Genomic DNA, 26777 nt, shown 5'->3' with positions numbered 1-26777 from the left:
GGATCTTCACTCTAATAAAAAATATGCTGGGAAATAGATTTTTCCAGGTTCATACAGAACATGTTCGCAGTCGTTTCCACAAACTCAACAATGGTTTGCCACATGCTTCAGTGCTGTCTCCAATTCTCATCAATTTATACATACATGACCTTCCAGAAACCACATCTCGCAAGTTCATCTATGCAGATGACATCAACATCACCATACAAAGAGCAGACTTCAGTGAAGCTGAAGAAATCCTACCCCAGGACCTTGAGAAGATGGACGGTTATTTCACAAAGTGGCGATTGACACCTAGCCCTCTAAAGACAGAAGTAGCTACGTTTCACCTCGGTAACAGGAATGCAAACTAACAACCGACAATCAGGTTCAGAAATCACACACTGCGGTGTAATGGTACCCCCAAACGCCTCGGTATAACTTTAGATAGATCCCTAACCTACCGCCATCACCTTAAGAAACTGGCAGCTAAACTGAAAAGTCGTAACAACCTTCTGGGTAGACTAGCTGGAACATCATGGGGTGCAGATGCAAATTCACTGCGAACAACTGCTTTAGCACTAGTATATTCTTCAGCTGAATACTGTTCTGCTGTATGGCTGAATAGTTCTCATACTCGTCTGGTCGATGTCCACCTGCGTTATACAATGAGAATCATATCTGGCACCCTGCACTCCACTCCTGTATAGTGGTTACCCGTACTCGGCCACATTCAACCTCCTCACATCAGACGACAAAATGCCCTTGTCAGATTATGGACTAAGGTGATGATGAACAGCTCACTTCCCATCCACCAGGATACAGAAGAAAACGCCGTTGCGAGACTGAATTCCCGGAAACCTGCCTGGAAGACGGCCAGGGAACTAACTGACATACCTTTTAGACCTGACGAAGCATGGAAGAAAGAATGGACCAGATTACACCCACGTGATCTAAGCAACATTGATGACCCAACAGCAAAACCTCCTGGGTTCAACCTCCCACGCACCATCTGGACTAGATTAAACAGGATACGCTGCGGCGTTGGAAGAACTGCTTCTGCACTACACCAATGGGGGTGGTTGGAGTCTCCTTCCTGCAACTGTGGTGCTGAAGTGCAAACCATCAGCCACATTGTGAAAAATGTCCTCTACGAGCATTCGATGGGCCTATGGAGGATCTACATCAAGTAACCCCTACGGCACTCACTTGGCTGGAAGGACTTGACATCAGCTTGTGATGAAATCTCAGAACCTGCAGTTTTGTGTGTCTGTGTGTGTGTGTGTGTGTGTGTGTGTGTGTGTGTGTGTGTGTGTGTGTGTGCGTGTGCGTGTGCGTGTGCGTGTGCGTGTGTCGTGTCTCTCCTAGTTAGTCTGTAAATACTCTATAACCATGTATATAAATGTGTTTATATTTTTCTAATTACACTTATATGTATAATACATTTCAAACGATTGTCAAATGAAGCATCATACGCTAACCACTCTTTCTGGGTGTGTAATGTTTTTTGTCAGGCAGTCTATATTTTAATTGTAGGATAATTCTATAAAGACTTATGACACAAAAGTAATCACTAATACAACTTAGGGAGGGTAAGATACATGTTGCTCTAGACTATATACGTCCGATAACATCTGGGACACAATAAATAAATGCACAAATAAATTTTAAAAACTACGATATAGAAATTGGGTGGAAATATTAAGTTTAATTGTAATGTAGTAATAGATAAACCAATAGTAATAAGGAGAAGAATTCATGTATCACAACACGTTTTGGATTAAAATAAAGATTTACTCCCCCTAAGGTTTCAGGTGATCCGAAACTGGGGGATGGGAGTATTCTATTATATTCTGGATAAATAAATAAATAAATAAATAAATAAATAAATAAATAAATAAATAAATAAATAAATAAACGAAATGTCTATATTTACAGGTGGCCCTGATACTGTTTTGACGATTGAAATGAAAGACTTCTTCACAAGATTCGCCACGGATGTCATCGCAACATCAGCATTTGGAGTGAAGTGTGACTCCCTGAAGCAGCCCAAAAATGAATTCTATCTGATGGGAAAAGAGATAACCACAATGACAAAAATTAAGTCACTTGTTATGATGCTGTACGTCATCATGCCTAAATTAGCGGAGGTAAGTGGTTCAAGGAATTATGTGTAAGTCTGAGGCTCGTCATGAATAATGAAGTAAGCTGCGTTGAAGTCCGGCCCCGCGGTGTAGGGGGCAACGTGCCCGTCTGTCACCTGGCGGCCCCGGATTCAATTCCCGGCCTGGTCAAGGTTTTTTAATTGCATATTGTTAATATCCCTGGCATGGGGACTAGGTGTTTGTGTCGTCCTTAATGTTCCTTTCCTCACATTCAACACTTTACACTACCGCAATTACCAAATACACACAGGTTCATAATCATAACATATGGTGCAAAGTAGGGGCAAAAGATCTTCTTAGGTCGACGCCCCGAATAAATAGCATTTTAAAAAAGTCCCTTGTATATTGATAAGACCACTATGGTTTAACGGTGCACTGGCGTAGTAATCAATCCTAGCATGAAATCGGTTATGCAATATAAATAGGAACACACGATATCTACGAGACATGTAGTTTTGCCACATTATTTGTTATTGGTAAATTATAGTAACAGAACATACCGACTTACAGTGCCAATACTGTTGCAACATAAAATCACCCCACTTCCTTCTTAGGAATACTGTTTCTATTTCAAGTCCTTCTCGGCTACAGTTGCAACATGAGCTTCTTGATGTATTTTGTGTGTCTGGACCGAAGTTAAATGAGTCAGAAGTCCTAACTGTTTTACTTCGATCAGGGACTGATTACAGCCCATATAGAAGAGACACCATCTTCCTGGTAAGTAGCACGCAGCGGTATCAGATCACCTACTGTTGTAAACGATTTTCTGAAGTTAAAGAAATTTACAGGGAAAAAGGTTACTTGGACAGAAGCTGACACCTGGACAAAGAAGACCTATACCCGTGATATTAAAAGAAGCGTATTGACAAACAGGGCTGAGGGAAGAGCTTTGCACGTGCCATTACACGGTCTTGATACATTCCTACATTCCTTTCTCCTTACCTTCGCTTCCACCTCACTTTTTCGTTCATTCAGACCGCTGTTCTGCTGTACGTAACTCAGAAGTGAGACGATTGGCAACTCCAAGCAACATGAGCCGGCCAGAAGATTTATGTCCATGGCACCTGTAGCGGGTTCACCCACGTTTCCATGGCAACCATATCCCTTACTCCCTTCTCTCCACTGAGGTAGGCAGTAAACGGACTTTCCTCTAAGAACTGTCAGAACGCATCTTTCAGTATTACGACTATAGTAATTAGGAAGCTTAGTGCTTATGGGACAATGCTGGGATGACTCAAGGGATGGGATGAGCCTGATGGCTAGTCATACCACCGGCATGAACTCAGAAGAGAATAGCAGATATTTTCTAAGAGAAAACAAGGAGAAAGTCCCTGGTGTTATGTTCATTTATGGAAGAAAAGCAAGTATCTGTTTCCCTCAGACCAACAACAAAAAACACAGACTATAAGAAACTTCTTGAAGACCATCTTTTACAAGTTGTAGAGGAGACTGGTACATAGTGTTGAGTTTTCCTACAAGACAAAGCATCGATCTGCCATGAAAAGTTTATCGAGAAATGATTTCAGAAAAGATTTATGTGGAATCCTTTGCAGGACAGTATATGAAGGAGAGAAGCAGTGTGATAATGTCAAATAACTGAAGTTATTTATAATTTCTGCATGGAGGAAGTCTGATATTTTTGTGTTACAGAACCTTGGGGAGGATATGACTGACAGTGTTCCATATAGCTGTGAAAAGAAAAGGCTCATTTATAGGGCTTTAAGATTAAATGACCTTATTTTGCAACAGTAGTTGGCACTGTAAGTACGTATTCTGTAATTCAGCGGTAAGGAATAGTGTGGCAATGCTTTATGTTTTACAAATGTCGCATGTTCCTGTTTACGTTACATAACCGGTTTCATGCGAGGACTGTTTACTGCGCCAATACACTGCAAGAACACAGTGGTTTTTTCAATATGCAACGCACCTTATTGAGAATCAGTTGCACAGTATTTTCTCAATCTAAATGTCACAGTAAATCTAGAGGCGGTGATTATTGACTAAAGAGAAGTACAACGAAAGGGAAAGAGACCAGCATTTCGAAGGATTGGTGTATCGGCAAAGGAAAGGTCATGAAAGATGGGAACATGAAAGCGCTCGCTAACACAATAGTGTCGGGATCGGAAGAGAAAAGTGTAGGAAAGGGGAAAGCGAGGAACTTTGTACAAGAAAGTGGAAGCAGTGGCATGACTCCTTTCGTCACCACTCCAAGCTTACAAGTTGAGAGCCTACTGGAGGTGTCCGTGGCTTGGAGACATCTCTACTCTTCAGTATTGCTCTCGTTTAAAGGTGTCCGTGGCTTGGAGATATCTTTACTCTTGCTTAGAGCTCTCGTTTGGAGGTGCCCGTGGCTTGGATACATCATTACTTTTGGGTAGAGCTCTAGTTTGGAGGTGTCCGTGGCTTGTAGACATCTTTACTCTTCAGTATAGCTCTCGTTTAGAGGTGCCCGTGGCTTGGAGACATCGTTGCTCTTGGGTATAGCTCTCGTTTGGAGGTGTCTGTGATTTGGATACATCATCTCTCTTGGGTAGAGCTCTCGTTTTGAGGTGTCTGTGGCTTGGAGACATCGTTACTCTTGGGTATAGCTCTCGTATGGAGGAGTCCGTGGCTTGTAGACATCTTTACTCTTCAGTATAGCTCTCGTTTAGAGGTGCCCGTGGCTTGGAGACATCGTTACTCTTGGGTATAGCTCTCGTATGGAGGAGTCCGTGGCTTGGAGACATCTTTACTCTTGAGAAGAGTTCTCGTTTGGAGGTGTCCGTGGCTTGGAGACATCTTTACTCTTGAGAAGAGTTCTCGTTTGGAGGTGTCCGTGGCTTGGAGACATCTTTCCTCTTGGGCGAAGCACTCATTTGGAGGTGTTCGTGGCTTGGAGACATTTCTAGTTTTGGTTAGAGCTCTCATTTGCAGGTGTCCGTGGCTTGGAGACATCTTTAACCTTCGGGAGAGCTCTCGTTTCCAGGTTGGGACGTAATGGGTGTTGAAATATTCCTACTTTGAGAGGCAATGGAAACTTGTAACGTGTTTCTCCAATCATGCAAAATTTGTTCATGGCTTCTGATAACTTGAGGAACACAAAGAACACACAAATCCCTGCACAGGAAATACGAGCGATAGTGAGACTGGCAGGCGGAGAAGTAACATTAGAAAGAGTTATTTACGTGGAACGTCTATCATGTATAGTAATTAGAAATAATAAACCAGTGTCTACGATCCAATTGCTCTCACCAACCACTGATCTTTAAAGATTCAGTCAAACAGAAAGCGAACTGTCCACGGGAATGAAATGACTGCAAACCGTCGCGGACAGAATGTGGACAAGTCAGGGCGAAGCAGTATGAAAGCAGTCGCAACCAAGTGCGTACCAACTTCATTCCATATCGTCTTTCCTGAACTCATGTTCTTTTTTTGTTTTGTTTTAATCAAACGTATAGCAGTTTCTCCAACGAATTATTTATTTTTTCACTTTAAGTAAACAAAACTAAAAATAAAATAGGTGCATGAAATAAATAAATAAACGAGAGAAGTGCCGTGAACTGATGTCATTTGAAGGCCAGTTTTTTTTGTTTTTTTTTTACATATTTTAGATTTACAAAGGAAAGTCACCTCCATACAGGCCATGAAGGCCCTTGGAGGAGTGGAAGGTAAAGGCTTCCACCATTGTTAACATCGGCACGTGATTGGGTAGAGTGGTTAGCTTTGCGTCCGGCCACCTTTGCCCCCAGGAATTAACCTGTTACTCATTTTTGGTGGAGGCTGAGTGGACCTCAGGGCCATATGCACCTCCGGAAGTGGAAATCTCGTTTCTTAAATTTTACGACTTCCTGACGGGGATTCGAACCCATGTCCCTCCGGGCGAACCGAATACGCTTTTACCGCCTCGGCCAGGCAGCCCCTATTTTAGATTTACAGCGTCATTTATTTATTTATTTATTTATTTACGGTATTTATTTATTCGGTTGAAGTTAGTAAATAAATACACAAATAAAGCAACTAATAAATACATACCTTCCACGTTTCCGCCTTCATCGACGTATCTTTGTAATCAGCGTGCTGTATGTCGTACAAGTGTTGCCTGTTGCCTGTGCGAACTCGGTGGAAAATTACAAGCGGAAGACTGCCCGCCGCGATCTCGATCGCACCGCCAAGTCAGCTCGCGTTCTGTTTGACCGGAGTGATGCAATATTGCAAGAGACAGTGCGATCTGACCGGGCAGATAGTTCGCTTTCAGCTTCTGTTTGAATGTTTTCTTTTGCCATTTCCAGAAAAGGCCAGTAGTGGTGGCTTAAGTTCTCGACACTGCCGTAACCGTCTCATTCGTTCTCCAGATGTACTTTTGGTCTTATTTAAGGTTACTATATTTCTAAGAATCAAATCTGGGGCCAAACAGCTACCACAATACCCCCTCTCTTTCTACGTAGCGCAGTCTAAACAACGCTCACTCAGTAGTCATTGTACACTGTATTGTTGAAGCTAACGACGTAATTAATTAAAATGAATAATTAGTATGAGACATTTTATTAACACGCATCCTTTCAGTAGTTAAGTAATAAACAGTTAAATACAGAGTTAAAGTATTGACATAAGCAAAGACGGTCATAGTAAGTAAGTCCACAGTGACTGAGCAAGCTACTGTGATTCACTTCATACAGATTTGTACAACCGTCGTAATTTGCTATTACATAATTTTTTTATCTGTAGCCATCTCTTTTCAGATTCGACTCAGTTAATTTATAACTGTTAGGTTTTTCAGCCTGCCAAAACTAATCTTGAATAAATAAATTTATAAACTACAGTCGAACCTCCATTACTCAAATTTTCAGTATCTCGAAGTAACTTCAATTTCCCGGCCGTTTGTTTTATTCTTCACGTGTATTTATTTCTCTATTATTCGAAATTCGGTTGCACGAATTTCTCGATTTATCGAAGTAAACGTTTGCTCACTTGAAGCAAAAAATACTCTGTAACTTGAATTTTGTACACCATTGACTGTGCAATACGGCATTTGTGGTTTGTGAGGAACAGTTAACAAGTAAAGAAATGGTTACAGTGATGCTGGGAGCTAATATGATGGGAACCGAAAAACAAACAACGAGTAATCGGAAAATTGGCGAAGCCTCGTTGTTTCTCGGGTGTGAATTCATTGCCGGTCACGTACGAAAGCAACCCCGGAAGTCGTGGATGACAAGCTCCATTTACGAGTATTGGCTGCGCGGTTTCGGACCTACATAGGCCTGCAGAGTCAGTCGAATATAAACGACCGTGTTTCTCACAGCAATGAATGTTGTTGAAAAGTATGTGGAAGAAAAGAAGGTTAACAGTAAAAAACAGAAGAGACTAAGGATTTTTTTTCCAAAGGTGTTAACGGAGGTATGTTTCTTGTTTCACCACTCTATGCACTATAATCTATCTTCTAAAAAGTTACTTTAATAAGGGTCATAATTCAAGCGATGCCGTAAAATACGAGTTTGTTAGTAGAGGAGAGTCGTACAATATGGAATACCATTTACTTTTGGCAGTATAACTTCTTACCGAAATCAGTTATGAAATATAAATAAATATGGTTTGAAAATTCAAATAATTAGCCAAGATTCTCTATATTTTTAAATTGTAAATTGTTAATGTCTTCACGTCAAAATTATTTCTTTCAAAAAGTTGCACTTGGTGGGTAATACGGAATAGTTGGCTAATATGGAATTGTAGGGTAAATAATATGTAAATTAAAATACAACTTCAATAAATTCATTCAGTTATATTCAAGGAACGTTCTTACAGGTAGACGTACAGAAAATTTAAAAATCGAAAGAATAAAATTGGTAATTAACTTAAATGATAATCTGTATACACTAATTATTCAGAGTTTTCTTTTTACAGTCACTTGTTCATTCAGTGACAAAAGTCACAGATGCAGAAACTGAGATCTATAGGTAATTAAATGTTATAATATACCAAGATTAATGCAATTAATTTTAATTAATTTTAAACGTCATTTTACTTTGAAACTAAAACAGTATTCCATATATCCCGACACACCATGTTTGAATTAAAGAATTCGTCATGCCCTAAACTTTGAACATCAAGGAAGTTACACTGGTGTAGCAATATAAGCTACTCTTGTACAATATGTAACATTGGATTTCCCAGGACTAAACTCAGTTTTGGTAATTAATACAAGCTTTAAAAGAATTACCTGCAAAAGCTTTTCAAATATGAAAAACAAATATTCTTGCTCCACGCCCTAACCTCACTCACGAGCATGTCGAAACTGAATACAAAGCATCATGAGAACATTTACTGTAATTTGACGAGTTTCCACGTGAGAGCAGTACCTTACAGGCAAAATATTGTGGTATTCCTTATTGCCCGACTATTCCATATTACCCGATTCCCATCTATATTTTAAATACTGTAAAAGATACTGCATTCAGTATAAACCCGTAGATAAATATGAATGAATTATGCGCTATATATGCTCAAAAATGGTATTATCGATATCTCGACATTTCGATCAGTCGAAATAAAATTTAGCTCCCGACGTGATTCGAGATATCGAGGTTCCACTGTACATGAAAAAGAATGACATGTTTCGTTCTTTAAAGAACCTCATCAGGTTCTATCAAATCACACTTCATTAAGATAAGTTATAAATTTCAAGTTTTTAAGTACTTAAACAGAAATAAATATTTTTTAAAGATTTCTAAATATTTCGAGTGTGATTTGATGGAACCACGAAACATATCATTCTTACGTATTTTAATTTTGATTTTTTTTTCAGGTGTAATACTGTTACCATAAGTTTTTTTGATGTAGTTTATAAATGTATTCATTCAAAATTAGTTTTGGCAGACTGAAAAACCTAACAGTTATAGATTACTTTTGTTGTATTTTCATCTATTACAAATCATATGTAATCTATGTGATTTACATGAAGTGAATTCGCATTCCCCTAATACTTTTATGGATTTGTTTGCAGAAGTTATATATCCTTCTAAAAATCATGAGACTCTAAACAACAGTATTTCAAATTCGCCTTGACCATTGAAAATGATTTCAGACTAGCCAGTCTGAGTTTCCTCATAGAATATCCATACTTTACTTATTACAGAAAACAAACGTTCGACTGCCACATTTGTACCAATCAAGCATAAAACAAATTATATGACAGTAGAGGCATTATAACACGGTATTTGCTTCGATGAGGTTGATCATTCGACGTGACTTGGGAAAACCAGAATATCCATGCGTACCGGCCTTACCTGACGAGGAAAAGGGTACATGACCCTGAAAACTGGAATTATCCCAGCCAAATTGGGACGTCTCGTCACTTTATGTTATTAGACACCTTGCCGAGTCCAGTTTCCTCTTGCATAAGTTTCCTATAGGCTTTTTACCCACTTAATAGTAATACGGGTCCGTCAAAAAATGTATACGTACACAAATTCACTGAACTAAATTATATGTCATAGGTTTAATACAAGCTTTCTGCATCTGTTCAGGCACTTTCGATTCTCAAAATGGTTGCCGTTAGAGGCCAGGCACACATCACAATGGAGAATGGTTGCTTGAACAACGTTGGTCTGTGTGTCAGCGGGGATTTCTACATATGCTGCTGTAATTTATTGATGAAGGGCCTTCAGTATAGGTGGTTGCCTATGATACACGACATCCTTCAGGGTCCCCCAAAGATAAAAGTTCAGAGGTGTTGAGTATGGTGAATGTGCTGGAAACTCAAATGCACTTCTCTGTCCCTGCAGGTTCTGCAAAACTCCATTCGGCGATCAGGATCGTAATGCGTGCAATACTCTTCGTATGCACGTACGTACACTTTCCACTTAGCGGCTCTTGGAATGCGTCATGCATTCACATTGCTAACCCCTCTCTCACAAGTACGTTTGTTGTGTAGCAGACTTCTGAGGCGACGTTGCAAACTTTTCTAAGAGCACAGCCGAAGAAGCAGGACTTGTAGCTGTACGAGGTCTTCCGGATCTTCCCATTTGCACATCACAAGTAAATGAAATGTCGTATGGCTTTTAGTGCCGGAATATCCCAGGACGGGTTCGGCTCGCCAGGTACAGGTCTTTCTATTTGACTCCCGTAGGCGACCTGCGCGTCGTGATCAGGATGAAATGATGATGAAGACAACACATACACCCAGCCCCTGTGCCAATGGAATTGGCCAATTAAGGTTAAAATCCCCGACCCGGCCGGGAATCGAACCCGGGACCGTCTGAACCGAAGGCCAGTACGCTGACGGTTCAGCCAACGAGTCGGACACATCACAAGTGATATCATGCGTCTCAAACTTATCATAAAGCCGTGTTTGTCAAGCGTGTTGGAGATTGTGTTACAAACTCACGCCTCCACGCACGTTGACCTTCAGCAACATTTTCAAACTTGAACCACCATCAAAGTATGAAGGCTTTCACAGCCGGTGTCAATATAATAAAAATATTCCGCGCTATTATGCCGTGGTCCACCCTTCTCATTTCGTCCAGACGTTTCGACTACTGCTGCGGTAGTCATCTTATGTGGCGTCGTGTAGGTACTCTCTCCTGTATACCGAGCTCGATAGCTGCAGTCGCTTAAGTGCGGCCAGTATCCAGTAATTGGGAGATAGTGGGTTCGAACCCCACTGTCGGCAGCCCTGAAGATGGTTTTCCGTGGTTTCCCATTTTCACACCAGGCAAATGCTGGGGCGTACCTTCATTAAGGCCACGGCCGCTTCCTTCCCATTCCCAGGCCTTTCCTATCCCATCGTCGCCATAAGATATATCTGTGTCGGTGCGACATAAAGCAAATAGCAAAAAGAAAAATCTCTCCTGTATCCCGCTGGCGACTAGCAGTCGCAATCAATCAATCAATCAATCAATCAATCAATCAATCAATCAGTCAATCACTATTGATCTGCAATAGGGTAGTCACCTAGTTGTCAGATTTCCGATCAGTTGTTTTACCTACTCTTTTCTTTACTGAAATACTTCATAAATGATACGGCGGGAGAGAGTACCTACGCGACGCCACAGAAGATGACTACCGCAGCAGTAGTCGAAACGTCTGGACGAAATGAGAAGGGTGGACCACGGCATGATAGCCCGGAAGATTTTTACTATCTTGAACCTTCACTTTAAAAATGAGCTTCCATTCGTCAAACGTTCCTCAAGCGCACCCCGGCCATTTTGATTCACTATCATACGTCACATATTACAATCACAAAATCTTCGATTTAAAAAAATACGATCACATTTTCATTTTTCTGGTGTTTTCTGATATACCTCGTAGAGCCAAATCAAACGGCACTACAGTAGTTAAAACCGCACTATAACACTTTCAACCGCCAAGAATATACTGGTCGGGAGACGCAAGGTAGTTGAGGAGATGTAGCAAGAACCAAAGAGATGTGCAGTAATTGGGAACATGCATCATTTTCAAAAATATTTTTTTTGAAAAGTACACCAATGAAATAGTACGTAAACGTATTACACTGTGGTATGTTGCCTTGTTTTCTACCATTAAAAACATATTTAATAGTGCCTTTCCGCAAGGCGAGTGAAACGGCCTCTGACGTAAGCGGCGCGCTGTGACGTCACGATCCAGTACCGCATGGAGCTCTGCCAGCCGTTGTGCATCAGCCGTTGCTAAAAGCCGATTGTGTATTATTCATGATCGCGAATAACTTCAAAATGACAGAAGAAAGGTTCAAAACAGCACGGTCAGACAATCTACCATGTGTAGATGTCATCATTCGTGACTTTTGTGGCCGCAGAAATTAGCGGATAACAAGCAAGTTTGTAAGTGGCGTCCTTTATATACGTGCAATGTACTGTAAACCATAGTATTAAGATAACAACGAACCTGGACAGATATCACATCACTTTCAACATTTCCTTCTAGACTGATTCCCCTATTAAAGAATAACATTACATTTTCGGGCTTTCAGCATTAGTAAAGTAAGAAATCGGATTTTAGCACTAACATAAACATATAGGTAGCATTATAGTACTAGTCCACTTCTGTGGTGTAGTGGTTAATGTGTGCCACTCCCCGAGGCCCGGTTTCGATTCCCGGCTCTGCCATGAAAGTTGAAAACAAATAGTACGAGGGCTGGAACGGGGTCTACTCAGCCTCGGGAGGTCAACCGAGTAGAAGGGTTTCGAATCCCACCTCAGCCATCCTCGAAGTTGTTTTTCGTGTTTTCCTACTTCTCCTCCAGGCACCTAAGGCCACGGCCGTTTCCTTCCCTCTTCCTTGTCTATCCCTTCCGATCCTCCCATCCTCCAACAAGGCCCCTGTTGAGCATAACAGGTGAGGCCGCCTGGGCGAGGTAATGGCCCTCCTCACCAGTTTCATCACCATACTCAAAGTCTCACGTTCCAGGACACTGCCCTTGAAGTGGTAGAGGTGAAATCCCTCGCTGAGTCCGAGAGAAAACCAACCCTGAAGGATAAACTGATTAAGAAAGAAAGAAAGATCATAGTACTGTAGGTCTATAACCTATCATTTCTGAAAAAAATATATATTTATGGTTGGGGCAACTGGCCTACCCACTTCCGGGGCCCATGAAAGAGAATTAAATATCTTTGTGGAGGGAAAAAGTTAAACATGATAAAGATAAATATGCCTTCATCTAGTTTTCACAAGTTGGGCTGAGTGGTTCAGACGGTTGAGGTGCTGGCCTTGTGACCCCAACTTGGCAGGTTCGATCCTGGTTCAGTCCGGTGGTATTTGAAGGTGTTCAAATACGTCAGCCTCGTGTCGGTAGATTTACTGGCACGTAAAAGAACTCCTGCAGGACTAAATTCCTGCACATCGGCGTCTCCGAAAATCGTAGAAGTAGTTAGCGGGGCGTGAAGCCAATAACATTAATTACATTTGGCTTTTAACAAGCTGAGCATATCAGGAAAGAAAAGTGTCCTGGTGACATTTTAGTCGCTCAATACAGGAATGTCTTTGGGTGCTGTGACTTTTACTTTTTTTTTTTCTGTTTGCTTTACGTCACACCGTCACATATAAGTCTTATGGCGATGATGGGACAGGAAAGGCCTAGGAATGGGAACAAAGCGGCCGTGGCCTTAGGTACAGCCTCAGCATTTGCCTGGTGTGAAAATGGGAAACCACGGAAAACCATCTTCAGGGCTGCCGGCAGTGGGGTTCAAAACCTTCTATCTCCCGGATGCGAGCTCACAGCTGCGCGCTCCTAACCGCACGGCCAACTCGCGCGGTATTTTTACCCTTCGGTTTATTGACTTGGCTTGTATAACCTAAAACTTAGGCTAAGTTGGATAATATTTTAAACACCTACATCACTATTTTCACCTGTGTGCAATTATGTTATTTATTTCATTAATATTATGATAATTACTATAATTGAGCATTGTTAACTTATAAGACCCCAACAGACAAGCATTGGTTTTGTGTAGAGTTATACATTTGTTAAATTCACGTTGTTTCCTTTCATGATGTACACGCCTATTCTTTGTTACATTATAGAGTATTTAGATATAGCCTAAATTTCTTTACCAATTAAGCTCTTCAATAAAGACATACATAACTGTCCCATGCCAAGATATATTGGTAGAATTAGAGCTGTCAAAATGGTTCATAACCCCTTTGATTTATTATCTTGACATGGATCGCCCAAAACATAGGTTAGGTTTGGAGAATACTTTAATAATCAGCATTATTTAATGCACTGTTTATTACTTTCATATTCCAAGATGTAATTGAAGCATTTAAATAAAGCATCATACATTAAAATTTAAAGTTTTACCACTAGAACAGCTGACATGGAAAAGTGATTTGAAAATTTAAACAAATTCATCTTACGTTAAAATCTTCAAAAAAATAAACTGTAGACTTTTCCGATATATCACCAGTATTTCTCCGGCTCGCCAAAATCCATTTCTCCCTAGTTTTAGCGTCTTTGGAACATGTATAAACAATTTGTTTGGTATGGTATGCGATGTGCTATTGCACATCGGAACTCTACACCATTTACAAGTTTTCTGCCTCACTGTCTGCGCAGGATTCGTTTTAAGTCTAAAATATACCACTCAGATTATTATCCAATGTATAGACTTCGAATTTAACCATACTAGACACTAACGTAAAGTAGAAATACGCGAAGTGTATCCTGCTTCTCACAGCACACTATGTGTTATTTCGTCTGCTAATTCAGTCAACCTGTACGATGACGTCAGACCAATGAGATCGCGTACTTGCGTGACGTGACATTTTCGCAGATTTTTATCATGTTTGGAGTTATTATTTGTACATTCTGATCACATTTTTGAATTCTGCATGAAATTTTGAATCAGATTAGCATATTTTTAATTAAAACCCCGGATCATGCATGTTCCCTATTCAAGACTTCCGTAGGGAGAGGAGTGTTGATGGGCCTCTAGTGTGTAAACCACATGTTGAATGTGCAGCAATCATGTTAGCATGTTAGGTGATTCCTCCTCTCATTCTCCTCTCCAGCGAATCTTCAGGATCGAGCAAGGAGGGCGTGCGGACAGGTGGAGAAGCAAGTAAATACCTTTCCCTCTGCGCGTGTTTGGTTCATGTTAGATCTCCGGTCCTGTAACATAAGTGGGCGGATCATTTGATTACGTCATTCACTATCAATAATTTCGGCAATAAGCGGGATGACGAGGTTATCTCTACGCCCGATCGCCTTTGTCCTCAGACATTAACAACGTACTCGTTTCTAATGCAGGTTGAGTGAACGCCAGGGCCATGTGCTTCTCCAGAACTTACAAACATTTTTCTAATTTCCTTTTTACTACCTGACCAATCAAACATCCTTCTAGGTGAGTCGATGATCCCTTTAGTAAGTTATATCTTCGACTCCTACTCGAGCATTTTGAAGCCTGAACGGGATGATTTTATCTATTCTTCTGTAATCCGATGTTCAGATTTATATTTTAGTAGTAGTAGTAGTAGTAGTATTTATTCACTCATTATGTTGTTTACATATTTACAGGACTCTGTTTCTTATATACATAACTCTTCTAATAGCATTATTACTTGAGAAAAATTAATCTTGTAAATAAACCACATATATTACAGAAGTAGTAGTATATTATTAACATATTAATACTTAAAATAAATTGAACTTCTAACTTTCTCTAGCACACATTAAATAAATTATTATTATTATTATTATTATTATTGTTACGGAGATATCCGTGGTAGGTAGAGGTGAAAGAAGGTGCGGGTGTGAATGGGTTTCAAGCTACGAAATTAACGTGCAATGTAAAATTAATTTAAAATTTAACTAGGTTATATTTTCTTTTCAAAAACAGGAGATAACAATCATAACAGGTACAGAGTAGCAAAAATGTAGGTACAATATTACTGGATTCGGGCTCAGTGCCCTTACTTCATAACTCTTGGGCAATCAGCCCCGCCTTACTCCAAAAAAAAAAATTTTAGCCAAGGGGCAGAAAACCCCATTCATGCCCAGGAGCACTGGCTCCAAACATTACACATAAAGCCTGCACGAGGCATACAGAAACAAATTTCAAAGAGCGATCCGCTCTCAAAATTGTAAGCCTATCACAAGGCCACACTAAACTCTACCTTCAAGCTGTCCTCTAAGGACGTATTCACAGGGGTAAAATACCCAACCTACGGAGGTCTATTACATGAAAAGAAGGTTGATTACATGACCTCTAAAATAACAGTTTGAGAGGAGGCGAACTTGCACTCCTAATACACTTTGTTTTTAAAACCTAATCTGGCTCTGGGCCGCTAACGCAAGGGCTAATCCCATACTACAGAGGTGACTTAGAGAAGAACACTTTACATTACATAAACGAAGAATAGTTTGAGAAAATAAGTTCACCTCAAAACAAATGTGAGTGGGAGCTCGAGAGGGTTAGCACTCTCTATCCCAATATGTAGCTTTACAAGAAAAAGATGAAAAGAGTAATTACATTTTAGGAAAAGGTTACATGATGGAAATGCTTCGAACCCGCCGCGAGTGTTAAACTGCCGACCTAGCAAGAAAAGAAGTTATTAATAGGCCATTACCTGGTGTTGAACGGCTGAAGAAGAAAGAGGCGCTTTCCGCCTCCTGCTATGTACTTAATACACTGAAAGATGGAACAGAAGTGGCCCGGAGACCCCAAAATCAGCAGTTTAAATACTCTCGCGGAAGTTTCTAGGCGTTAGGGGAATGAAAACACCCGCCCACAATGTTTTTATTGGATAGGACCCCGCAACAGATACAAGTTGGGGGAAGATACACCAGATTGGTCAGAAATTACTAAAATAAATTCGGGATTGGATAAATCTAAAACAAGGGGAAAAAGAGGGGTATACAGCCAACTTAAACAATAACAGAAAGAAATTTAACAAGAAACAAACTTTTGAAATAAAAATTTCTCCAACAAAATAGTTCTTTGACTCCGCACTAGGGTGCGCTATTGTTGATCTTCAGTAGTGTCCTCTAGAAGAGAAAGTTCACACTTCTTACTTCAAGCGAAACAAAAACACATCAAAAGTGACACAGTTCAAAAACTCAAAATTTTCCACGTGGTGACATCTTCTGAGAAGGTAGAGAATTAATAGAATAGATAAAGTTCAACCTTCCTCCAGAAGAGGAGTTTCAACTGGCGCAACTTTTAAATAAACGGTGTAGAGGTGTACCGCCCGGTACAGACCTCCCCCGCCAAAAGTTCCTCCAGGGGTGACACATGAAATCAGTTTGAAACAAAGTCCAAGTAATGATGTTGATACGAAGATAGATAGCAGAAGCATTTACAAGATTTCTTAATTCAGTTTCAAAATGTTGTTGTTGCAGGTGAATGAAAGTCTTTATGTTTGTAGAATTTGAATTTCTGAAGATAAACTTTTAATACTTAAAGGTGAAGAAAAATTTTGCAATGTCCACCAAATATTGTTGTTGAATTCCCAAGTGTAGTTATTGCTTATGGTGACTGTCCATGTAGTTGATGTAGATTGAGTCGGATGGCCAGACCGGCCGTTGCAGCTTGCGTCCAACGGAGGCCGCTCGGACCCCTCAAGTACCCTGAGATACCGCTCGCCCGCACTATGAGGGGAGCAGAGGTGTTGAAGTACGCCGCGCCCGCGGTGAACAGATACAGGCTGCGGGCATGTAGCAGGTCGTGCGCCGCACATCAGCCTTGGCCGGGAGGAGAGCTCCGGCTCGCCGTGCACATGTCGTCCTCGCTGGAGAGGAGGGGGCCCATCCCCCTCCCCAGTCGCTGCACGGCGCTGCGCGGCTGCGGGGGCGCTGAAACATTAAAGCTAGGCGGCAGAATTGTGTTGGACTATCATCTTCTTTGAGGGTACAGGCTTGTGGAGATGTTGAGGGGCCAGCGGCGTGTAGATATCCATGGCATTTACTATTATGAAGCCACAGTGTAAGGTGGAGCAGGAGACGGGAGCGTGGTAATGGCCGTGGCAAGAACAGGATGGCAGTTTAACGGGTCGGGGCAGGTTTTACACAAGGCTTACATCTAAAACCAAAATATTACAGAAGGGGCAGAATGCCTTAAAAGTGAAACTCAAAAAAAAAATATAACCTTCATATCCTTTCAAAATAATATGAAGCAAGTTAACACAGAAATTACACCGGTTTCACCTGGGACAGGTGAACTCTAAATATCCTCTCGGTGGCTGGATTACTTAGCAATAAGGTAACCGGCGTAAGAAAATCGAGAATGATACAAGGCCCATGAAATCTGGGGGCAAGCTTGCCCGCGGGAACAAAATTTTTGACCATAACCTGGTCACCTACCTTCAAAGTGGTGGGTCTCCGTCCACGATCATACCTTTCCCTAACCTTTTCATGAGACACTTTAAGATTGGCTTTAGCCTTCTTCCAAAGATCTTTAATGTTATCCGGATCTATTGTCTCGGGTAGAATGTCATTCAAAGACCAGAGGTTAGAGAGCGGCGAGTTGGGAACAAACTTGAACATCAAAGAAGCTGGAGTAAACTTGTGAGATTCATGAACCGCCGAATTCAAAGCAAAAGCTATCCAATGCAGGGACGTGTCCCACCTGGAAGGATCTTCATGATGATAGGCAATGAGTGCGGACCTGAGATTACGGTTAACCCGTTCAGCCAGAGATGGTTGAGGGTAATAAGCAGAAGTAGTTACATGAGAGATGGACAAGTCAAAACAAAATTTACGAAATAAATTTGATGTGAACGCCTTAGCATTATCAGATACAATATATTGACACGGACCAAAAGAAGCAAAAATAGTATTTAAGCAAGTAATGGTTGACTGAGCGGTAGCCAGCTTAGTCGGAAATAACCAGGAAAATCTTGTAAAACCATCTACACACACAAAGATGAACTTGTTGGCATTGCCCTTTGACTGGGGGAAGGGTCCCACATAATCAATATACAGGCGTTCCATGGGGCGCGACGCTTGATGAGAAGACAAAAGGCCTACTTTAGTGGACATGGTGGGTTTACTGATCAAACAAGATTTACAAGCTTTTACGAGTTCCCGAATTTCACCGTCCATACCTTTCCATATGAACATTTCACGAATCTTTTCACGAGTTTTAAAGATTCCAAGATGCCCCCCCAATGGGGTCTCATGATAGTATTTGAAGATCATAGGTACAAGAACCGCTGGAACAACAACTTTCATCAACTTATCATGCCTCGAAGGGCAACATAGAACACCATTCCTCAGAACATAAGGGACAGCATGTTCCCCAGAAGAAAGGGTTTCCATTATCGGAGCCAGCGTAGGATCTTCACGTTGGTATTTCTCGATATCCCTAAAGAGCATGGGAGCATCGGTTAGGATGGCATTAACCTCGGATAGTATGGACTCGGAAGGTGATGAACTGTCGACCGGTTCATGGGTCTCGACCTCGTTTGAAAACATACGGCTGAGTCCATCAGCCACAACATTTTCGGTACCTCTGATATGCCTGACATCGAATTGGAAGGCGGAAATACGGATGGCCCAACGGGCTATACGACCAGTACGACGCGGTCTACCTAAGACCCAGCTTAAAGCTTGGTTATCTGTCTCCAGGTCGAATTTGACATGTTCCAGATAGAGACGGAACTTTTCTAAGGCGAATAAGACTGCCAACCCTTCGAGCTCATAGATGGAATACTTGGCTTCTTGAGCCGATAGAGTCCTAGATGCATAGGCGATGGGACGCCTCCCTAGTTCAGTCTCTTGAAGAAGGACTGCAGCTACAGCTGACGACGACGCGTCCGTTTGGACGATGAATTTCTTCGAGAAATCAGGCATAGCAAGTACAGGGGCATTACAGAGAGCTAATTTAAGATCTTCGAAAGCGGCTTGTTGAGAAGGTCCCCACTCGAATTTGATGCCTTTCCTACGAAGAAGGTTTAAGGGCGCCGCTCTATTAGCGAAGTTAGGAATAAACTTCCTGAAGAAATTCACCATACCAATGAATCTAGCGATACCTTTGATGTCCTTAGGAGGTTTAAAATCACGGATGGCCTGTGTTCTAGAATAATCGACAGCTACCCCATCGGGTGACACAATATGCCCTAGGAATGACATAGAAGGCTTAGCAAAGGCAACCTTGGACAACTTGACAGTTAACCCAGCCTTACGAAGGCGATTCAGAACTTCTCGCAGATGATCTAGATGTTCTTCAAAAGTCTCGGAAAATACGACGACATCATCCAAGTAGTGATATAAGTACTCAAATTTGATGTCGGAAAAGACCCTATCTAGTAGCCTAGTGAGCACAGCTGCCCCCGTGGGGAGCCCGAAAGGCACGCGGTTGTATTCGTATAAGTTCCAGTCCGTGGCAAACGCTGTAAGATGTTTAGACTCTTCGGCAAGGGGAATTTGATTATAGGCCTGATTCAAGTCCAAGATGGTGAAGAACTTGGCCTTACGAAACCATGAAAAGCAAGAATGAAGGTCGGGAAGGGGCACAGATTGCAACACCACCTTCCGATTGAGAGCCCTGTAATCAATGACAGGCCTGAAGCCTCCTTGGGGTTTCGGGACTAGAAAAATAGGCGAAGAATACGCTGACTTAGAGGGCCTAATAATACCATCCTTCAACATCTGATCGATGATTTCTTTCAGAGCCTTCATTTTAGGTGGAGATAGCCTATACGGTGGAAAACGGACAGGAATCGAATCCGTGACCTCAATTTTGTATTCAATAAGGTCAGTAACACCAAGAGTATCAGAGAACACCTCGGGAAACGACTGACACAGTTTCCGAATACTATCAGCCTGCTCCTCAGGTAGATGTCTAAGGTCTAACAACATCTCATCCTGGGTAGGCGAAATAGATGAACATGATACAGAATTACACTTTAACAAGGGAATTCTACAATTGGACGCAAATTTGAATGTGCACGACCTACTCTGGAGATCGAGCACAAGACCAGTGTGAGAAATGAAGTCCGCTCCCAATATGATGGGGCAAGACAAGTGCTTAGCCACAAACAGTTTGATTTTCCATGTAAATTTAAAAATACGAATTTTGACCAGTACGGAACCTAGAATTTCTAATGGCGATGAATTAGCCGAAACATATTGAATAAGAGCTGAGACATGGTCAGGTAGTTTACAAACAGATTTCAATTTAGAATACCATTCAGCCGAAATAATCGAACAAACACTGCCTGAATCTAAGAGAGCTGTTATAGGCTCGTTATTTAACTCAATCTTAAGAAAAGGAACAGGTGCGGGGGTATCCGCCGCAATCCTAAGACATTCTTTAGGGCATTCAAAAGATGAATTTGAAGGCTGATTGTTCTCTGCATTTACAACCTGTTTACTAGGGGCTGAGTCTCGGGAAGATGGATTAGTCGACTCAGCCGATGCCTCTAGTCACTTTTTATTATTGGCATAGGTGGAATTTGCACCAGAAGTTGAGCAGGAGGGGGTGCTATTTGAGTTTGGGCAATTTTTGGCGATATGTGAGAAGGCCCCACACTTAAAACAGCCTTGTGATGAACCAGCTCCATTATTTGCCCTACTAGACTTGATCAGAGGACACTTATTGCGCAGATGGTCAGGCGACCCGCAAGCATAACATTTACGAGGGGTGACTGATCGGCGAGGTGGAAGCCGAGTATTACTAAAAGAAGGCGGGGGTTCTTTTGCCACACGCAAGGAATCGGCATACCTAACTCCTTCCGCAGAGACGGCTAATGCTTCCAGTTCAGAGAAGGTTTGCGGGCACGCCGCGAAACACAAATATGACCTGTAGGGTGGTGAAATCCCTTCGATAATAGCTTGCACGATCTGATCCTCAGGGAAGTGGAGAGCAAACACCCTAGTATAAAACTTAATATCTTGGATGAAGTCTGCCAGGTTTTCATCCAAGCGCTGTACCCGATAATAGTATTTCTGAATAAGAGATGACCTCGCGCGGGCAGGAATAAAATTTGCAAGCAGATGTGCATGGAAATCTTCGATAGATGACTGTTCAGCTATGGCTCTTACTATTTTATCTGAGAGAACCCCAATAGCATAAGGATAGATAATTTGCAAAATTTGACATGGGGAAAGAGAAAACACAAGGGCATGATCCTGAAATTCCACTAGAAATCTTAAAAATGAAATTACATCACTGGTGGTATTAACGGAAAACTGGGATATACCTCTGAGCAACATTGCCAATGGATGAGGCAAGCTGCTAAACCCGGGCGACATAGTAGGTAAAGGTTTCAATGGCAAGGAAGTTAATTCAGCACGTACATTGTTCAACGATGTGCGGCGTTCAGACTCGTTGTCCAATGGGGCAGAGATAGTTTGAGCAGCAACGGTTATCCTATTGCCTTCTCCCTTAGCAGGTTCTTCCTCACTACTTACATTCACTATGGTGGGCTGATCAGATTTGGGAGGAACTTCCCCAGTTAACAATTGAGTGACTTTACTAGACAATTCAGAGATAGTTTCAAGGAGCGTATTAGCTTGCTTCCTCTGAACGTCATTCACCTTCAGAGACAACAGATCATTAACTCTATTTGAAAAGTGATATAATCTGCCTTGCACACGCTTAATTTGGTTAGGAGACGGATCATTTTCATCAAAAAAACTAACTACGGAAGCTAGCCCAGTAATATTCTCCGTGATCGTGGAAAGAGAGTCGTCAATTTCTTTCTCTCCCAAATTGGGGATGGAAATGGGCAAATCAAGGGACTCTCTAAGCTTGTTAGTGTCTATTGCAACCGTGCCTCCAGATTGAACGTTTCTGATGGTTAACTCGTATATCAACTCCTCTTTGCGCAAATAGTTAAGGAGGAGAACATCGCGAGGGCCGGACATGATGACAGAACAATAAAAAAAAACCTCAAAAAATTCCAGCAACTGAGAAAATTGTTAGAGTTCGAATTAAAGCAATGTTTAGCCGTCAAAAGGGGCTAAATTGAGACCCATTCAACCACGCTCTGCTACCACTTGTTACGGAGATATCCGTGGTAGGTAGAGGTGAAAGAAGGTGCGGGTGTGAATGGGTTTCAAGCTACGAAATTAACGTGCAATGTAAAATTAATTTAAAATTTAACTAGGTTATATTTTCTTTTCAAAAACAGGAGATAACAATCATAACAGGTACAGAGTAGCAAAAATGTAGGTACAATATTACTGGATTCGGGCTCAGTGCCCTTACTTCATAACTCTTGGGCAATCAGCCCCGCCTTACTCCAAAAAAAAAATTTTAGCCAAGGGGCAGAAAACCCCATTCATGCCCAGGAGCACTGGCTCCAAACATTACACATAAAGCCTGCACGAGGCATACAGAAACAAATTTCAAAGAGCGATCCGCTCTCAAAATTGTAAGCCTATCACAAGTCCACACTAAACTCTACCTTCAAGCTGTCCTCTAAGGACGTATTCACAGGGGTAAAATACCCAACCTACGGAGGTCTATTACATGAAAAGAAGGTTGATTACATGACCTCTAAAATAACAATTTGAGAGGAGGCGAACTTGCACTCCTAATACACTTTGTTTTTAAAACCTAATCTGGCTCTGGGCCGCTAACGCAAGGGCTAATCCCATACTACAGAGGTGACTTAGAGAAGAACACTTTACATTACATAAACGAAGAATAGTTTGAGAAAATAAGTTCACCTCAAAACAAATGTGAGTGGGAGCTCGAGAGGGTTAGCACTCTCTATCCCAATATGTAGCTTTACAAGAAAAAGATGAAAAGAGTAATTACATTTTAGGAAAAGGTTACATGATGGAAATGCTTCGAACCCGCCGCGAGTGTTAAACTGCCGACCTAGCAAGAAAAGAAGTTATTAATAGGCCATTACCTGGTGTTGAACGGCTGAAGAAGAAAGAGGCGCTTTCCGCCTCCTGCTATGTACTTAATACACTGAAAGATGGAACAGAAGTGGCCCGGAGACCCCAAAATCAGCAGTTTAAATACTCTCGCGGAAGTTTCTAGGCGTTAGGGGAATGAAAACACCCGCCCACAATGTTTTCATTGGATAGGACCCCGCAACAGATACAAGTTGGGGGAAGATACACCAGATTGGTCAGAAATTACTAAAATAAATTCGGGATTGGATAAATCTAAAACAAGGGGAAAAAGAGGGGTATACAGCCAACTTAAACAATAACAGAAAGAAATTTAACAAGAAACAAACTTTTGAAATAAAAATTTCTCCAACAAAATAGTTCTTTGACTCCGCACTAGGGTGCGCTATTGTTGATCTTCAGTAGTGTCCTCTAGAAGAGAAAGTTCACACTTCTTACTTCAAGCGAAACAAAAACACATCAAAAGTGACACAGTTCAAAAACTCAAAATTTTCCACGTGGTGACATCTTCTGAGAAGGTAGAGAATTAATAGAATAGATAAAGTTCAACCTTCCTCCAGAAGAGGAGTTTCAACTGGCGCAACTTTTAAATAAACGGTGTAGAGGTGTACCGCCCGGTACAATTATTATTATTATTGTACCGGGCGGTACACCTCCACTCCGCTAATTTAAAATGTGCGCCTGTGGAAACTCCTCTGCTGGAGGAAGTCTGAACTTTATTTACCCTATTAATTTTCTAGTTTCTCAGAAGATGTCACCACCTGGAAATTTTTGAGTTTGTGAACTGTGTCATTTTCGACGTACTTTTGTTTTGCTTGAAGTAAGAAGTGTGAACTTTCTCTTCTAGAGGACACCACTGAAAAACTACAATAGTGCACCCGAGTGGGAAGAAAAATAACTGTTCTTTGGAGAAAATTTTATTTCAAAAGTTTGTTCTTTGTTAAATTTCTTTCTGTTATTGTTTAAGTTGGCTGTATACCCCTCTCTTTCCCCTTGTTTTGCATTTGACCAATCCCGAATTTCTGTTATTAATTTCTGACCAATCATTGGTATCTTCCCCCAACTTGAATATGTTTCTATACCCTAGCCAATAAAAAGTTTGTGGGAGGGTGTTTTCTTTCCCCTAACACCTAGAACCTTCCGCGAGAGGATATAAACTGCTGATTTTTGGGTCTCCGGGCCACTTCTGTTCCATCTTTCAGTGTATTAAGTACATAGCAGGAGGCGGGAAGCGCCTCTTTCTCCAGCAGCGGTCAACTATAAGGTAATGGCCGATTAATATATTCTTTCTTTGCTAGCTCAGCAGTTTAACTCTCGGGGCGGGTGCGAAGCGTTCCACCATGTAACCTTTTCCTAAAATGTAAATGTAACTACTCTTTTCATCTATTCTCTTGGAAAGCTACATTCTGGGATAGAGAGTGCTAACCCTCTCGAGCTCCCACTCATATTGTTTTGAGGTGAACTTATTTTTCTCAACCTATTCTTCGTTAATGTAAAACAAATTGTTCTCTTCTTAAGTCACCTCTTTAGTATGGGATTAGCCCTTGTATTAACGGCCTAGCGCCAAGTAGGTCTTAATCTAGTGTATTAGGAGTGCAAGTTCGCCTCCTCTCAAATTGTTATTTTAGAGGTCATTTAATTAACATTCTTTTCGTTTAATAGACCTCAGTAGATTGGGTATTTTACCCCTGTGTTTATGTCCGTTGAGGACAGCTTGAAGGTGGAGTTTGGTGTGGCCTGGGAGAGGCTTAAATTTGAGAGCGAGTGGCTCTTTTGAAAATTGTATGTTGTATGCCTCGAGGAGGCTTTTCAGTGTAATTTGGAGCAAGGGCTCCTAGGTATGAATGGGGTTTTCTGCCCCTCTGTTAAAACTTGTGTTTGGGGTAAAACTGGGCTGATTGCCCAAGCATTGTGAACTCGGGGCGCGAAGCCCAAATTCTGTAAATATTGTAACTACCTTATTTTGACTTGCTATTCTGTACCTGCCATGCTTGTTACTTATTTATTTTGAAAAGAAAATATAACCGTATTAAATTTTAAATTTACTTTACAGGCACTATAATTTCGTAGCTTGAGATCCATTCACACCCGCACCTTCTTTCACCTCTACCTACCGCTAAAACACGGTAACAATTATTATTATTATTATTATACATAACAAAATCACACCAACCTCAACAGAGTCGAGTATATATCAGTAAAATACCACGAAAGGTGAAACCTTGTGTGTGGTAATTTAGAATATTAATTACATAGAGAGAAATATATTTTTAAATGTTGCCTGAAGTACGAGTATGGGTATGAGTGAATGATGGATATGATCAACAGCACATGGTGGAGCATCGAATAGAAATTGAATATGTTGACGTGATATTCTCATTTAGTTACTTCTTCAATAACAGTTTTATTATCCCTGACAAAGGATTTAAGACACTTCAGACTCATTTTCTGACTTAATGAAGTAGTTTGTAAAGAACTGGAAAGGGCATTGCGCTTTGTTATGCTAAGTTTGGAACACTGTTAACCATCTGATTTGCTTTGGTTACGGATTCTTCAAATCCTTATTCAGCACTTCCTCATAATGTTGTTCAGGTTCACAAAACACCATCTACTTCAATTCACCGAGCTCGATAGCTGCAGTCGCTTAAATGCGGCCAGTATCCAGTATTCGGGAGATAGTAGGTTCGAACCCCACTGTCGGCAGCCCTGAAAATGGTTTTCCGTGGTTTCCCATTTTCACACCAGGCCGCTTCCTTCCCACTCCTAGCCCTTTCCTGTCCCATTGTCGCCATAAGGCCTATCTGTGTCGGTGCGACGTAAAACAACTAGCAAAAAAAAATATACTTCAGTACAGATGTTTTTCTTAAATTTCAACTGAGGAAATGCATCATACCGCTTTCTAGTGCTCCCACCAATATTAGAACGACAACTCTGTCCTGATTCCAGATTTGTTTCGTTAGCCAGATACTTGTACTTGTGATCCATTTTCCTGGTCTTCTTCTGGTTTTTTTTTTTTTGCTAGGGGCTTTACGTCGCACCGACACAGATAGGTCTTATGGCGACGATGGGATAGGAAAGGCCTAGGAGTTGGAAGGAAGCGGCCGTGGCCTTAATTAAGGTACAGCCCCAGCATTTGCCTGGTGTGAAAATGGGAAACCACGGAAAACCATCTTCACTTCTGGGTTTTATCAAACTATTATTATTACTAAATCTGCCTGATTATGCGAGATTAATAATTTATTTCGATCTCTTCCGATGTTCTTTAATAGAACACTAGCAATCATCATCCCGTTTAATTTTCATAAACAAGTCTGTTTCGCTTCGTGAACATAAGAAATTAGAGCCGTTCAAAA

General features: G+C 41.3%; 1 protein-coding gene across 2 annotated transcripts in view; it reads left to right on the top strand.

Annotated features, from left to right (window-relative positions):
- The window catches only part of LOC136876113 (cytochrome P450 9e2), an 86028-nt gene that overhangs the window by 33053 nt on the left and 26198 nt on the right, over nucleotides 1-26777 (top strand). For both annotated transcript variants that reach the window (XM_067149785.2, XM_067149786.2), the window contains exon 4: nucleotides 1918-2129. In XM_067149785.2, coding sequence (XP_067005886.2) covers nucleotides 1918-2129 — 212 coding nt within the window. The remainder of the gene's footprint in view (nucleotides 1-1917; nucleotides 2130-26777) is intronic.

Source organism: Anabrus simplex, chromosome 6 (assembly GCF_040414725.1).
Source record: "Anabrus simplex isolate iqAnaSimp1 chromosome 6, ASM4041472v1, whole genome shotgun sequence".
NCBI classification, from domain to species: Eukaryota; Metazoa; Arthropoda; class Insecta; order Orthoptera; family Tettigoniidae; genus Anabrus; species Anabrus simplex.
This window is presented reverse-complemented; position numbering and strand designations above follow the sequence as displayed.